The sequence below is a fragment of the Nerophis ophidion genome, linkage group LG07, assembly GCF_033978795.1.
Source record: "Nerophis ophidion isolate RoL-2023_Sa linkage group LG07, RoL_Noph_v1.0, whole genome shotgun sequence".
NCBI classification, from domain to species: domain Eukaryota; kingdom Metazoa; phylum Chordata; class Actinopteri; order Syngnathiformes; family Syngnathidae; genus Nerophis; species Nerophis ophidion.
The window spans coordinates 38933661-38948799 of NC_084617.1; the positions used below are offsets into that span (position 1 = coordinate 38933661).

Consider the following 15139-nt stretch of genomic DNA (forward strand, 5'->3'; position numbering starts at 1 on the left):
ACGCACATTTTGTGTCTTTTTACGCATTGAAATCAGAAAAGATGCGCATTTGTGGAAGTCTGGGTATGCGGAATATTTTTTTTTTACGGACCCTGCTTTCTCCGCGTCCAAACTCCGATTTGCTTTTTTTTTTTTTTTTTTAATCGAATATCGCTTTCCGCCGGTGTTTTGATTAAATTAGGTATTTTCTTCGTGGCAGCGCGCACCGCTCGCTAAACATGCATTGCTTGGTTTCGTCTGTCCCCAGCGGATTACTAGGTGTAAGACGAACACTTTATCTATGTGGTTATTGTACCACTACGTGGTTGACATTATTTAAGCCTTTATCGTGTCTGTAAAATGACCGTTTTCTTTTTCTGTGGCATTAATGAGATTTAAAGGACTGTTATGAGTCCGGTGTTGGCGTGATAAAACCTATTTTGGAAGATACATACAATTGTAACTGTTATTTATCCATGTACCTAATAAATATTTATAAAGTGTTTGGATGTATTAATTTATGTACAATTTTCATTAAATGGAATATTGCCTGACAAAAAGTGATTAAACGTAATATTTTGATAATTACACATCGCATATTTTACTAGAATACCCTTATGAGCATTACATATATCAAAATCAAGTACCTACTGTACTTGTTGAAATACCCTTCAAATACATTTTTGGCAGCTGCAAAGTGGTCGTTTAGGTAGATATTTACTCTAAAAAGGGTATTTCAACAAGGTAACAGTACAGTATGTACTTAATTTTGATACATGTAATGCCTATTAGGGTATTCTAGTAAAATATGCAGAGATGAGATGTCAGTGGTGGCCGTCAGCCAGAGATTTTTGATTTTGGGGCGGCAGCGGTAATGTTTAGATCCATGAAGGAAATAAGAAAATGAATGAAAGTTTATAACTGAATAAATTTACATATGCATAAAAATTGTTTTCTTTTGTATATTTTTTAAATGAATTAAGTCACATTTATGACAACCTTTTTCCAAAACAATATACAATGTGCGATATAACAGGATAATGCATTCATTTATCATTTTATTTCAAAATGGTTACAAAAAAGTGGGACACCAAAAATTTACTGTGGGACCCCAACACTGCACTGTATAGTGTCCAGAACTAAACTAAGCTAATGTTGTACTTAACGACAAGAAGCCCACATTTTATAGGCTTAGTAAAGAGATACATTTTGATGTAAAAACAGGCAATTTAAGTCCAGGGTGAACACCACTTCTTACCCGGAGTCAGCCTGCCCCACCAGTGACCCACATTGAGTTAGCATAAGGTGACCTACCTCACCAGAGTCTGGTTGTGAAGATCCCACACGGCTATATTTCCATCTGAACAGCAGGAAAAGCACACTTTGGAGTCGGGACTAATGGCTAGCGCGTAACACGCAGGAGCCGACGAGGTCAGTTCTGCCTTAATCCGAGGCGTCGGCGTGGCCAAGTCCCAGATTGACAAAGTGCTTGCCTCGCCTCCGACGATGAGCGTCCGTCCGTCAGGAAGCAGTCGACACGAGCGGATGTAGTTGTCTCTATTCTGATGGTACAGATGTTTGTTTTAATTTTTTAAACTGATTGTCATGTCTCAGACAGCCGGCACTCACCAAGCAGTCCAGTTGGGACACGGAGGTCTTGTTTCCAGGGTGACTGATGTCCCACACCTTCACGCAGCCCTTGCCGCCGGTGTAAACATGACGTGTTGGGTTGCTGATAGTCACGGCGCACACCACCTCCCCGTGATTGAGAGTATTGATCTGCCGCGCGTGGCGTGGGATCGCAGGGCCGATCAGCGCGTCAGGAGGGAAAGGTACTGGCTGCATCTGTCCGTCAGCGCTCACGTGAAAGGAGTAGGCTCTGATATGAAGAAAAACAGCGTGCATTGTGTAACACACATGTGCCATTTCATTTTATTTGGCCCTTGAAATCTTATGTATCAATAAAGTACTGTGACGTTTCTTGCTAAATGTATTCTTTCTTTCTAATTTGGAAGAAAAATAAATATATGTACTCCATGTAATCGCAAATGATGTTAACTTAAATTTTGTCTAATAATGCAAATATATATTATCAAACATTCAAACCATTTTTAAATAGAAATAAATACTAATAATAATGATATCAAAGCAAGTTATTCATCAAATTGTGCAATGTAAAAGTAGCAATAGATTTCATGTTAAAATTGTGAAATTTACTGTGGTTTTTACAGCATTTTTCACTTAAAGGGGAACATTATCAGAATTTCAAAAGGGTTAAAAACAATAAAAATCAGTTCCCAGTGGCTTGTTGTATTTTTTGAAGTTTTTTTCAAAATTTTACCGGTCTCGGAATATCCCTAAATAAAGCTTTAAAGTGCCTTATTTTCACTCTCTGCGAAGACACTGGCCATTTCCCTGTGACGTCACACAGTGCTGCCAATGTAAACAAACAATGGGAATACCACAGCAAGATATAGTGTCATTAGCTCGGATTCAAACTCGGATTTCAGCGATTTAAGCGATTCAACAGATTACGCACTTATTTAAACAGATGGTTGGAGTATGAAAATATTGAAGAAGAAACTGAAGCTATTGAGCGAATAGCTATTGACGCTATTCATAGCCATAGCATAGCCGAATAGCTGCGTTAGCATCGCCGGTAAAATGTGCGGACCAAACGATCAGGACTTTCGCATCTCTTGACACTGGAGCAACTTAAATCCGTCGATTGATAAGTGTTTTTTTCGCATTAAATGTGGGTGGAAGGAACCGTAATATAGTTGCAAATGCATCTACAGGTTATCCATACATCTCTGTACCGTGTCGGCTTTAGCACCGCCGGTAAATAGCATGTTAGCATCGATTAGCGTAGCATGTTAGCATCGATTAGCTGGCAGTCAACATCAACAAAACTCACCTTTGTGAGTTCGTTGACTATCGTTGCAAATGCATCTGGAGGTTATCCATACATCTCTGTGCCATGTCTGCCTTAGCTTCGCCGGTAAAATGTGGAGAAACTCCCGCACATTCAATGGGGGTCTGGCGGCAGACACTTTGGCATCTTCGGGCCAGTGGTGCAACTTGAATCCCTCCCTGTTAATGTTGTTACACCCTCCGACAACACACCGTCGAGGCATGATGTCTCCAAGGTTCCAAAAAATAGTCAAAAAAAATTAAAATAACAGAGCTGAGACCCGGTGTTTGTAATGTGTTAAAAATGAAAAGGGCGGGTGTGTTACCTCGGCGACGTCACATTCTGACGTCATCGCCTCCAGCGCAATAAGCAGAAAGGCGTTTAATTCGCCAAAATTCACACATTTAGAGTTCGGAAATCGGTTAAAAAAATAGATGGTCTTTTTTCTGCACCATCAAGGTATATATTGACGCTTACATAGGTCTGGTGATAATGTTCCCCTTTAATGAAAAAAAAAACAGTACTTTTTTTTTACTGTAATAAACTGTGGTGCCGTTTTGGCATTTACAGTAAGTAATACACCGAAAAATCTACAGTTGATTTACAGTAAAAAAGACAAAATACAAACTTGCAGCTCAGGTCCCAACATTTTGATGTAAAATTGCAGGGTTTTTTTTAATTTACAGTAAAAAATTTACATTTTACAGTAAAATTCTGGCAACTGAGCTGCCTTTTTTTTGCTATAAAAACAGTGGTACTGTTTTTCCATTTACAGTAATAAATTTGGGGTAGAATTATTGCAACGTACCAAATATTTTTTACATTTTAATAAAAAAAAAAGTACTAATAAAATGCATACAAAATTGTGTAACTATAGTATTCACTGTTAGAAGCGGCTCTCTGCGGCCAAACATAACTGCGATGTGGCCCTCAGTGAAAATGACTTAAACCTCTGGTGTAAAAGGTAGGGATGGGTGCCAATTTTGGTACTTTTACAGGCAACGACCGAATTCCGTCGGTAAAACCGGGTATTGATTCACGAAAAATTAAACGGAATGTTGTCATTTTCTTTCTTTTTTTCTTTTTTTGTCCTGTCAAGCTTCTCAGGCAAATCATATAGTTGATGTAGATGCCCATATCGGCTGTTCAGATTTACTTTACTGATGGTAGGATACTTCTCTTCTTGCCTTATCTGAATTTGACTTTATTAAATGTATTTATATTATCATTTGGTGCAGCCGGGCCGGAGCAGGAGGGGATAGAAAGACAAAAAAAGGAAGACAGAGGGGGAAATTGTGGGGATGAGAGGGGAATTAGACAGAGAGATAACACAACAATAACAACAAAAACAACAACAATAGAACAACACCGGCACATACGATATGTACAAATATGATCGTAAAAGTGATAGCAAATAAGCAGTTAGTGAAATAAATAATAATATAGAAATGACAATGAGCATTTTTACACTACAACTGGAGCAATACAAATACCAATAGAAAAAGCGCTATTGATCATGAACAATACCTATAGTTTACCCCTATTATCAACAATAAAGTAGTTCAAATGCAACAATACGTATACATAATGATAACTAGAAGGATAATAAAAAATAAAAAAAAAGGAATGCCGAAAGATGGAGGGGAATAGAGAGAGGCAACCTATATTAATCTTGTAGATTGTTATAGTAACAATGGGTTAAGCTTTGTCAGTATGCCATGTGTTACCCAGTTTACCCTAGGGCAACAACGTTGATATATGTTTGATGAAACATGATTATGTGCATGAGTGTATGTATGTATATGTACTTGTATGAACAGAATGTGTATATGAATGTTTGTACAGTAAATGTATATGTACAGTATATGTATGTTTGTTTGTCCAGTGAATGTATATGTACAGTACGTGTATGTTTGTACCGTGAATGTGCGTGTAGATGGACGGACTTGGAGTATGTAGGTATGTGCTGTATTTGTGGATGTATGTGGGAGCGTAGGTACCTATGTATGTACGTTTGTATGTATGAATAACGGTGTGTGTGTGTGTGAGTATATGTGTGTTTGTATGTACAATATATCTGTAATTTTCAACACCAACAAAGCAAGCGTGCTCTTCCAAAACACGCTAGCTTGATGCTAATTTACATTGGATTTGTCATAGACAGGCTACTATTAGCTTTAGAAACTTTACATGGTGATTTCAACAATTTACATTTGCTAATGAAAACCACAACTAAGATTAATGTCACAATTAAACAGCTGGTATATAATTAGCACAATACTTACAGTGTAAATACTTTGCATTGCACAACATGACACACTTCATGAAAAAAGTTACTTCCAAGTTAGACAATGTAGAAAAAATAGCCTATACCACCAAACTTTAGCACTGAAAAATCATAATATTTTTCATTTTCAAAACCATTATGATATATACATTTTTTTAACCATAATATGTTACTTTACTTTACTTAACATATTTTTTTTTTCAACGCTTGCATTTTTAGATGAACTTAAGATCTATTTGTTGATGTAGTTATTATTTATTTTATGGCCATTTTTTGTACAAGAAAACCCTGTTTTTATCCTCAAAACACATAATATGCACAATATCATCCCTTAAAAAGTAATGAAGTAATTGGAGCCTTAAGTAGGTCAATAATTAATAATATTGATTTCAATTCAATATTATTTTTTGATCAATGACAATTTTAAAAAGAAATCCCATTAAAGTTGTCGGCGATCCAAAGGAGCTTCACTCATAAAAGTGTTAAAAATAGGTCATTCATTATTATTATTTTTTTAATAACTTTCAACATTTGAATCTATAGATCAATTTCAGATCTATCTGGTGATTATTTGTTTTTATAAATTTTTAATGATTTTGTTTGGTTTCTTTTAGGCCCTTTTTTTTTTCAAAGAATTTTTTTATTTTTTTAATTTTTTTATGGCAAACACTAAATATGTAATATTCTCCCCAAACAATATTTCAAAGTAGAATATGAGTAAACATTGATTGATTGATTGATGTGAGGTAATGAAAACCTTCAGCAGGTCAATAATTCATAACAACATTGACTTTGATTCATTATTACTGTTTTAACAAAGACAGTTTAAAAAAAAGAAGAAAAAACAGCCTGCCTGGCAGCTTTGTGTTATTAGAGTCAACATCGCAACTTTTCCTTGTTACATGTCACCTGTTTGCTCTTTTATTCCACTTTTTTATGGGTTCTATTAAATAGTATTTTCAGACCGTCAAAAAAATTGGCTGCGGGCAGCAAATCGCCCCTGGGCCACACTTTGAACACCTACAGCCTACACAGTACTGCCATCTATAGTCTTGGAAGTGCAATTGCATTGCAAATGAGACTCCAATGTAATCAGAAAACAATATATAACAACTGGACTGCTAAGTTAGCATAATCAGCTCTTGTTTAAATGTTACAAAAAAAATGTCATTATCAAACAATAACATTTATGAACACACACAAACGTACCAAAAATTAACACCATCGAGTACTAGTATCGATTCCCAGGTATTGGGAATTGGTACTGTATCGGTTCTAATGTGATCAGTACCCATCCTTAGTTATAGGTGACCAAGAAGTAAAAGGCAGCAATAAATTATAAATAAGTGGCAATGATTGTTTTTATAGGTTGGAAAAGGAAACATACGGTTTTCCGCCTGGAATGCCTGACAGGTTAGGAGGAAGACCAGGGACACGTATGTGGTGGTGAGGATCAAACCCAACCTAGAAAAGAAATAAAGGTTAACTTTCAAAACACAGCAGGAAAATATGCTTTCAATTTTAGATCAATCTAAAAGGTACCCATTTTAGATTGTTAGTGTTCAGTGCACTAATCAGGAGTTGGATGAATTTAGTGTAGAACGTGGTATCAAATTTGCAGGCCGCTCTACTTAACTTCCTAGTTGAGTGTAATTGTGGCATCCGGGTGGCTAATAGTTGAATATTTCATGACAATCTTGAATACCAGTAGACACTAACTACAATAACAAGTGGGTAATACATTTACTCTGTTACATTTACTTCAGTAACCTTTTAGATATATTGTACTTGTCAGAGTAGTTTTGATGCAACATACTTTTTCTTCATTAAACTAACTTTATTCCGATCACTACATTTATTTATATCAATATTATATTTTCTTATAGTTTATTGATTACTACTTGCAAAGATGTTTATTATTTGGCTCGTTAGAGAGACATCTGTCAAGTTTCACCAATCCGATGTAAGCTTTGACTCCTTTTCACCAATCAAACGGAACCTGGCTGTTACATTCACAATCCTTATGTAAGACAACAACAAAGACATTTTTCTTTGTTTTATGAATTCTAACTCATAAATAAACACTAGTAAAAGTCAGCTAACAATGCAGGTAAGGAGAGTTGCTCTATTCTACCTATAAAGCGTTCTACAAAACAACCTCCATCTTTGTTTTATATACATGCTGTAAGTATACGTATATGTAATGTAGTAACAAGTAAATAAAAAATAACATGTAATATTTATGTGGTTTGCTAATTTTAAGCATGCGGTAGCATATTAATTTCACAGGCGCATAATATTTCCTTTTCTTTTTAACAACAACACACTTACAAATAATGGCAAACTTCATGAGAGACAAAGACTACTTTGGGACAAATGATGATCCAGGACCTTAACATTTTTGAGTCTGAATATAGAAAGGATGACAAAACAAGTTGCAGAAACTGAGTGATAAACATATCCAGTCAGTAGCAGTATTGCTAAGTGGTGAACAAGAAATACAAACTATCAACATATTACAACAACCACTTACTGTACGATGTCTGCTCTCACCGGGATTCCGACTGATGGGATGTTTATATCTTCCCGTTTAGATGAAGAATTACTCATAACCCTTACGCACATTAAAAAGAAAAAAAGGTTGCCGAAACCTAGTGTATTTTTGTGTCTTTCTCTTTCGTTGTGGCTTGTGCAGCCCTTTGAAACATTTGGGATTAAGGGCAATATAAGTAAACTTTGATTGATTGATTGATCTCCGGGTCTAAATTGAATTTCAAAGCTGACTAACTTGTCGGTTTATGGCCACAATTTCACACTGCTCACACGTCCTCTGTGCACAGCAAATCTATGCCGCGCACAATTTTTTTTTTTTTTTCCCAAGATGGCGCTGCTGTAGTGGCTGCTGTAGGCAGGAGCTCTGTGCTCTTGTATCATCCTTTTGTGTTTCCCTCTTGTTTTCATGTGTTAATATATTTTTTTGCATTTTGGTCCGGGACCCTTTGGGACTGTGTGACAAGGGGTGGCACTTTCGTGACCTCTGTGGTGCTTTTTTTTTTTGTGGACTTCTGGATCTGCCTCCCGGGAGCCTTTTGGCCATGGAGACCAGCTGCTGGGTCTCTGCTACACCAGAGTCTGTTTGGATGTACTGGAGGAGATGCGGATGAGGGGGACAGGGCTGCGGAGCTAGCACTGAGCGCTGGGACGGAGAGGCTTCGCGGTGTCTTGCCTGGGTGAGCAGGTGTCGGACACCTCAGTCACCTTGGACGTATCCTCGCTCATCCATGCGGACTGGACATTGGCTGAGAGTGGAGTCGGCTGTCTTGGTTGCTTTGTTGGGTCTGCTTCTGTCTCTGGCCATGCTCCCTCCTCCCCAGCAGACGATGGCGTGGAACACCGCAGAGGCCACCACAGTGTATATGTTTATTTTACTTTTTATTCATAGCTGTATGTAGAAGTGTCTGGTTGTATCTGCTGCTTTAATGTCTTTAATGTCGTCTGTGTTCTTTGATGTTTGATGTTTCCCTCTTACACACATGTAAGAGGGATGTGTACTATGGCTATGAGTTGTAGTTTTTTTTCCCTTGGCCTCAGTCTGCACCCCCACTCCAGGGCCTAGGCTAAGACCGATTTTTTTTATTTTATTTTAATCTTCTATTTTTTTCTCCCCTCCTCCCCCTCCCCCCTTGTTTACCTGTATATCATCTTTTTTGTAAGGGGCGCTGGAAGCCGGCAGACCCGTCAGCGATCCTGTTCTGTCTCCCTGTAACGTTTGTCTGATCTTGAATGGGATTGTGCTGAAAATTGTAATTTTCCTGAAGGAACTCTCCTGACGGAATAAATAAAGTACTATCTATCTAATCTAAATCAAACCCCATCTGAATGCTAAACAAAATAAACTCATAATTTATTCTGTATGATTTTGCAATGCAACTGTGAGTGACAAGGGACCAAAAATAAAACAGAGTTCGATAACACCGTTCAATTATTGTAACGTCTGTCTGACTTTCAGGAAGACAGGAATTCCATCGATTACTTTATTGAGCAAACCTGTTTGTTGTCGGCTTCAACCACCAATTTTAGTAAAAAAAACTTATATGTAGAAAAACGGGTAATTTTCTGCTGTACAAACCAGACTTACACCAACTCTTTGTCATCTGTCATATCAACACCAGCTGCACGCTCTTTCTCACCTGCACCAACACATGCACTCATGGCAATTAGCCACCGATGTGTTTACGGCCATGCAAAATGTCAGACAACTCCAACACCACACATAAAGTGTACATTCCAGGTCATGACACTATGATCCCCCAATCAGATGTCTGCTTATTCTCCTGTCAATTATAAAGAATGTTAATTTATGGATAATAACCATGATATGCTGTTACCGTACTAGATTACAGAAATGCTAATAAAAATATATATATTTTACAGACAGAAATTTACAGGAATATTTACTTTACAACTTGATCCCATGCTTAAATCCATCCATCCATCCATCCATCATCTTCCGCTTATCCGAAGTCGGGTCGCGGGGGCAGCAGCCTAAGCAGGGAAGCCCAGGCTTCCCTCTCCCCAGCGGATCCCGAAGCGTTCCCAGGCCAGCCGGGAGACATAGTCTTCTCAACGTGTCCTGGGTCTTCCCCGTGGCCTCCTACCGGTTGGACGTGCCCTTAACACCTCCCTCGGGAGGCGTCCGGGTGGCATCCTGACCAGATGCCCGAACCACCTCATCTGGCTTCTCTCGATGTGGAGGAGCAGCGGCTTTACATTGAGTTCCTCACGGATGGCAGAGCTTCTCACCCTATCTCTAAGGGAGAGCCCCGCCACCCGGCGGAGGAAACTCATTTCGGCCGCTTGTACCCGTGATCTTATCCTTTCGGTCATGACCCAAAGCTCATGACCATAGGTGAGGATTAGAACGTAGATCGACCGGTAAATTGAGAGCTTTGCCTTCTTGCTCAGCTCCTTCTTCACCACAACGGATCGATACAACGTCCGCATTACTGAAGACGCCGCACCGATCCACCTGTCGATCTCACGATCCACTCTTCTCCCACTCGTGAACAAGACTCCTAGGTACTTGAACTCCTCCACTTGGGGCAGGGTCTCCTCCCCAACCCGGAGATGGCACTTCACCCTTTTCCGGGCGAGAACCATGGACTCGGACTTGGAGGTGTTGATTCTCATTCCGGTCGCTTCACACTCGGCTGCGAACCGATCCAGTGAGAGCTGAAGATCCCGGCCAGATGAAGCCATCAGGACCACATCTGTAAAAAGCAGAGACCTAATCCCGCGGCCACCAAACCGGAACCCCTCAACGCCTTGACTGCGCCTAGAAATTCGGTCCATAAAAGTTATGAACAGAATCGGAGCAAAAGGACAGCCTTGGCGGAGTCCAACCCTCACTGGAAACGTGTCTGACTTACTGCCAGCAATGCGGACCAAGCTCTGACACTGATCATACAGGGAGCGGACCGCCACAATAAGACAGTCCGGTACCCCATACTCTCTGAGCACTCCCCACAGATGGACCTTCTCTACCTCGCGCACTAGCTCAGGCTCCTTCCCCCCCAGTGAGGTGACGTTCCACGTCCCAAGAGCTAGCTTCTGTAGCCGAGGATCGGACCACCAAGTGCCCTGCCTTTGGCTGCCGCCCAGCTCCCAAAGCACCCGACCTCCATGGCCCCTCCTATGAGTGGTGAGCCCATTGGAGTGATGACCCACGTTGCCTCTTCGGGCTGTGCCCGGCCGGGCCCCATGGGGACAGGCCCCGGTGACCCGCGTCTGAGTCCATTTTGTTGTAATTCCATAAAAGTCTTTGATCTTATTGTGCAACATGTAAATGTTTTAAGGAGAACTCAATATCGCCTCCGAAAGGGGTACAACTTATTTCCAAAGCAGGACCCTACCCAGACATACAATACTAGTACACAGCTCATGAAAAACACATTTGTTTTTTTCATTGTAAGCGGGCCAACTCACTTATATTCAAAAATAATCTCATGGAAATCACTGCTATCATTTGATTATAATGATAAGATATTTAACTTATGGTTTCAAGGTTGAGACAGGTGTGCTGCTGTTATGGCCACAGTGTGCACATCTGATGTCGCTCACGTGTGTCACTCAATGCTCAGGGAGTTTTTGCGTTTGCCCAAAGTAGACACATCAAAACAGTTGGAGGGAACATTGGCTACAACCTTTTACTATCCACGTGGGAGGCATGATTTATAATCTAGAAATTAACTTTCACCAACTCTGAGGCAACGCAGCAGCTCAGTATGTCAATAGCATTATAATAGGGCAAGCGCTCTGTGAACACTGCGCCGCTAAAAGTAGTTCTCCGGTGTTAGCGCTTATAATAACATTGCTAATACTTTGTAAATATTCAGGTAATGAGATGTAAATGGAGTACTGTTGACGGTTTATGGATGTTTTTTAGAGGCCACAAGGGTGTACTCCAATTAGCTTCATTGTTAGCCACCTTGTATTTGTATTACAAATTGGACCGTATTAAAAAAACAAACAAACTGCTGTTATCTTACACAAGGATTGTGAATGATAGGAAACATTCCCCCAAAAAGTGCAGTTCCCCCTAACGCCTATCATACTTTAGGATTACTTTAGCTGCTGGTAGAAGTAGTTTGTATTCATTTAGTTTTATTTAGTCAGACTTGACCACCAGTGGCCTTCGGGCATTTCAAGTTTGAAAAACTTTGCGTGGAAAAACTTAAGCGCACCAGAGTTTTCCCAGAATATTACAGGCTACTTTATTTGCTTTTATGACCATGTGTCCCAATACTTTTATGTCTATGCCCAAAAATACAAATAGGTAGTGTTTGTCATACCACTTGTGTGCGTCCGTAAGCGGCGACAGCTGCTGCGGCCACCGTGGTCATGTTATGCAAGCCGCTGTAGGCGGCGCCCGCTCCACTCAGTTCACCGTTCATGCCCAGGTGAGGGACGATTCCAAATGGACCAGGGTACGAACACGGCACCGCCAGAGGTGTGCGGAGACCAGGGGCTACGACAACAATAGTCAGAATCAAGTCTATGCATACAGTATACATATCTTATTGCTGTATTTTAGCCCGGTGTTTCTTAACCATAGGGCCTGAGACCATTGTTGGGCCGCTAAAAAATATCTGTTTCTCAGCTGTGGTCCGTATGGGCCGCTGCAGTACTCCGTTGTAATATACTTTTCCTCAACTTGTGGCAGTAATGACAATATCAAACAAACAGAAGAAGTCTGGAGCACATAGAGAAGTTTATTAAGCGCTAAATTGGTGAAGATGTTGAAAAACCATGGACCCAGATTTCCCTCGCCCGGACGCGGGTCACCGGGGCCCCCCTCTGGAGCCAGGCCCGGAGGTGGGGCACGATGGCGAGCACCTGGTGGCCGGGCCTGTTCCCATGGGGCCCGGCCGGGCAGAGCCCGAAGAGGCAACGTGGGCCACCCCTCCAATGGGCTCACCACCCATAGCAGGGGCCATAGAGGTCGGGTGCATTGTGAGCTGGGCGACAGCCGAAGGCAGGGCACTTGGCGGTCCGATCCTCGGCTACAGAAGCTAGCTCTTGGGACGTGGAACGTCACGTCACTGGGGGGGAAAGAGCCTGAGCTAGTGCGCGAAGTCGAGAAATTCCGGCTGGATATAGACGGACTCACTTCGACGCACAGCAAGGGCTCTGGAACCACTTCTCTCGAGAGGGATTGGACCCTCTTCCACTCTGGCGTTGCCGGCAGTGAAAGGCGACGGGCTGGGGTGGCAATTCTTGTTTCCCCCCGGCTCAAAGCCTGTACGTTGGAGTTCAACCCGGTGGACGAAAGGGTAGCCTCCCTCCGCCTTCGGGTGGGGGGACGGGTCCTGACTGTTGTTTGTGCTTATGCACCAAACAGCAGTTCAGAGTACCCACCCTTTTTGGGAACACTCGAGGGAGTACTGGAAAGTGCTCCCCCGGGTGATTCCCTTGTCCTACTGGGAGACTTCAACGCTCACGTTGGCAACGACAGTGAAACCTGGAGAGGCGTGATTGGGAAGAATGGCCGCCCGGATCTGAACCCGAGTGGTGTTTTGTTATTAGACTTTTGTGCTCGTCACAGTTTGTCGATAACAAACACCATGTTCAAACATAAGGGTGTCCATATGTGCACTTGGCACCAGGACACCCTAGGCCGCAGTTCCATGATCGACTTTGTAGTTGTGTCATCGGATTTGCGGCCTCATGTTTTGGACACTCGGGTGAAGAGAGGGGTGGAGCTTTCTACCGATCACCACCTGGTGGTGAGTTGGCTGCGATGGTGGGGGAGGATGCCGGACAGACCTGGGAGGCCCAACCGCATTGTGAGGGTCTGCTGGGAACGTCTGGCAGAGTCTCCTGTCAGACAAAGTTTCAATTCCCACCTCCGGAAGAACTTTGAACATGTCACGAGGGAGGTGCTGGACATTGAGTCCGAGTGGACCATGTTCCGCACCTCTATTGTCGAGGCGGCAGATCGGAGCTGTGGCCGCAAGGTAGTTGGTGCCTGTCGGGGCGGCAATCTTAAAACCCCTTGGTGGACACCAGCGGTGAGGGATGCCGTCAAGCTGAAGAAGGAGTCCTATCGGGTCCTTTTGGCTCATAGGACTCCGGAGGCAGTGGACGGGTACCGACTGGCCAAGCGGTGTGCAGCTTCAGCGGTCGCGGAGGCAAAAACTCGGACATGGGAAGAGTTCGGGGAAGCCATGGAAAACGACTTCCGGACGGCTTCGAAGCGATTCTGGACCACCGTCCGCCGCCTCAGGAAGGGGAAGCAGTGCACTATCAACACCGTGTATGGCGCGGATGGTGTTCTGCTGACCTCGACTGCGGATGTTGTGGATAGGTGGAAGGAATACTTCGAAGACCTCCTCAATCCCACCAACACGTCTTCCTATGAGGAAGCAGTGCCTGGGGAATCTGTGGTGGACTCTCCTATTTCTGGGGCTGAGGTCGCTGAGACTTACACCAACTCTTTGGGAGTTTGCCCAACCAGTCTACATGTGCTTTGTGGACTTGGAGAAGGCTTTCGACCATGTCCCTCGGGAAGTCCTGTGGGGAGTGCTCAGAGAGTATGGGGTATTGGACTGTCTTATTGTGGCGGTCCGTTCCCTGTACGATCAGTGCCAGAGCTTGGTTCGCATTGCCGGCAGTAAGTCGAACACATTTCCAGTGAGGGTTGGACTCCGCCAAGGCTGTCCTTTGTCACCGATTCTGTTCATAACTTTTATGGACAGAATTTCTAGGCGCAGTCAAGGCGTTGAAGGGTTCCGGTTTGGTAACTGCAGGATTAGGTCTCTGCTTTTTGCAGATGATGTGGTCCTGATGGCTTCATCTGACCGGGATCTTCAGCTCTCGCTGGATCGGTTCGCAGCCGAGTGTGAAGCGACCGGAATGAGAATCAGCACCTCCAAGTCCGAGTCCATGGTTCTCGCCCGGAAAAGGGTGGAGTGCCATCTCCGGGTTGGGGAGGAGACCCTGCCCCAAGTGGAGGAGTTCAAGTACCTAGGAGTCTTGTTCACGAGTGAGGGAAGAGTGGATCGTGAGATCGACAGGCGGATCGGTGCGGCGTCTTCAGTAATGCGGACGTTGTACCGATCCGTTGTGGTGAAGAAGGAGCTGAGCCGGAAGGCAAAGCTCTCAATTTACCGGTCGATCTACGTCCCCATCCTCACCTATGGTCATGAGCTTTGGGTCATGACCGAAAGGATAAGATCACGGGTACAAGCGGCCGAAATGAGTTTCCTCCGCCGTGTGGCGGGGCTCTCCCTTAGAGATAGGGTGAGAAGCTCTGCCATCCGGGAGGGACTCAAAGTAAAGCCGCTGCTCCTTCACATCGAGAGGAGCCAGATGAGGTGGTTCGGGCATCTGGTCAGGATGCCACCCGAACGCCTCCCTAGGGAGGTGTTTAGGGCACGTCCAACCGGTAGGAGGCCACG

General features: G+C 43.0%; 1 protein-coding gene across 1 annotated transcript in view; it reads right to left on the minus strand.

The window, feature by feature from the left end:
• The window catches only part of LOC133556323 (transducin-like enhancer protein 4), a 256100-nt gene that overhangs the window by 11951 nt on the left and 229010 nt on the right, over positions 1–15139 (minus strand). The window contains exons 18-21 of the mRNA XM_061906135.1: positions 12032–12207; positions 6568–6644; positions 1609–1858; positions 1294–1541 (exon numbers count right to left, since the gene is read on the minus strand). Coding sequence (XP_061762119.1) covers positions 1294–1541; positions 1609–1858; positions 6568–6644; positions 12032–12207 — 751 coding nt within the window. The remainder of the gene's footprint in view (positions 1–1293; positions 1542–1608; positions 1859–6567; positions 6645–12031; positions 12208–15139) is intronic.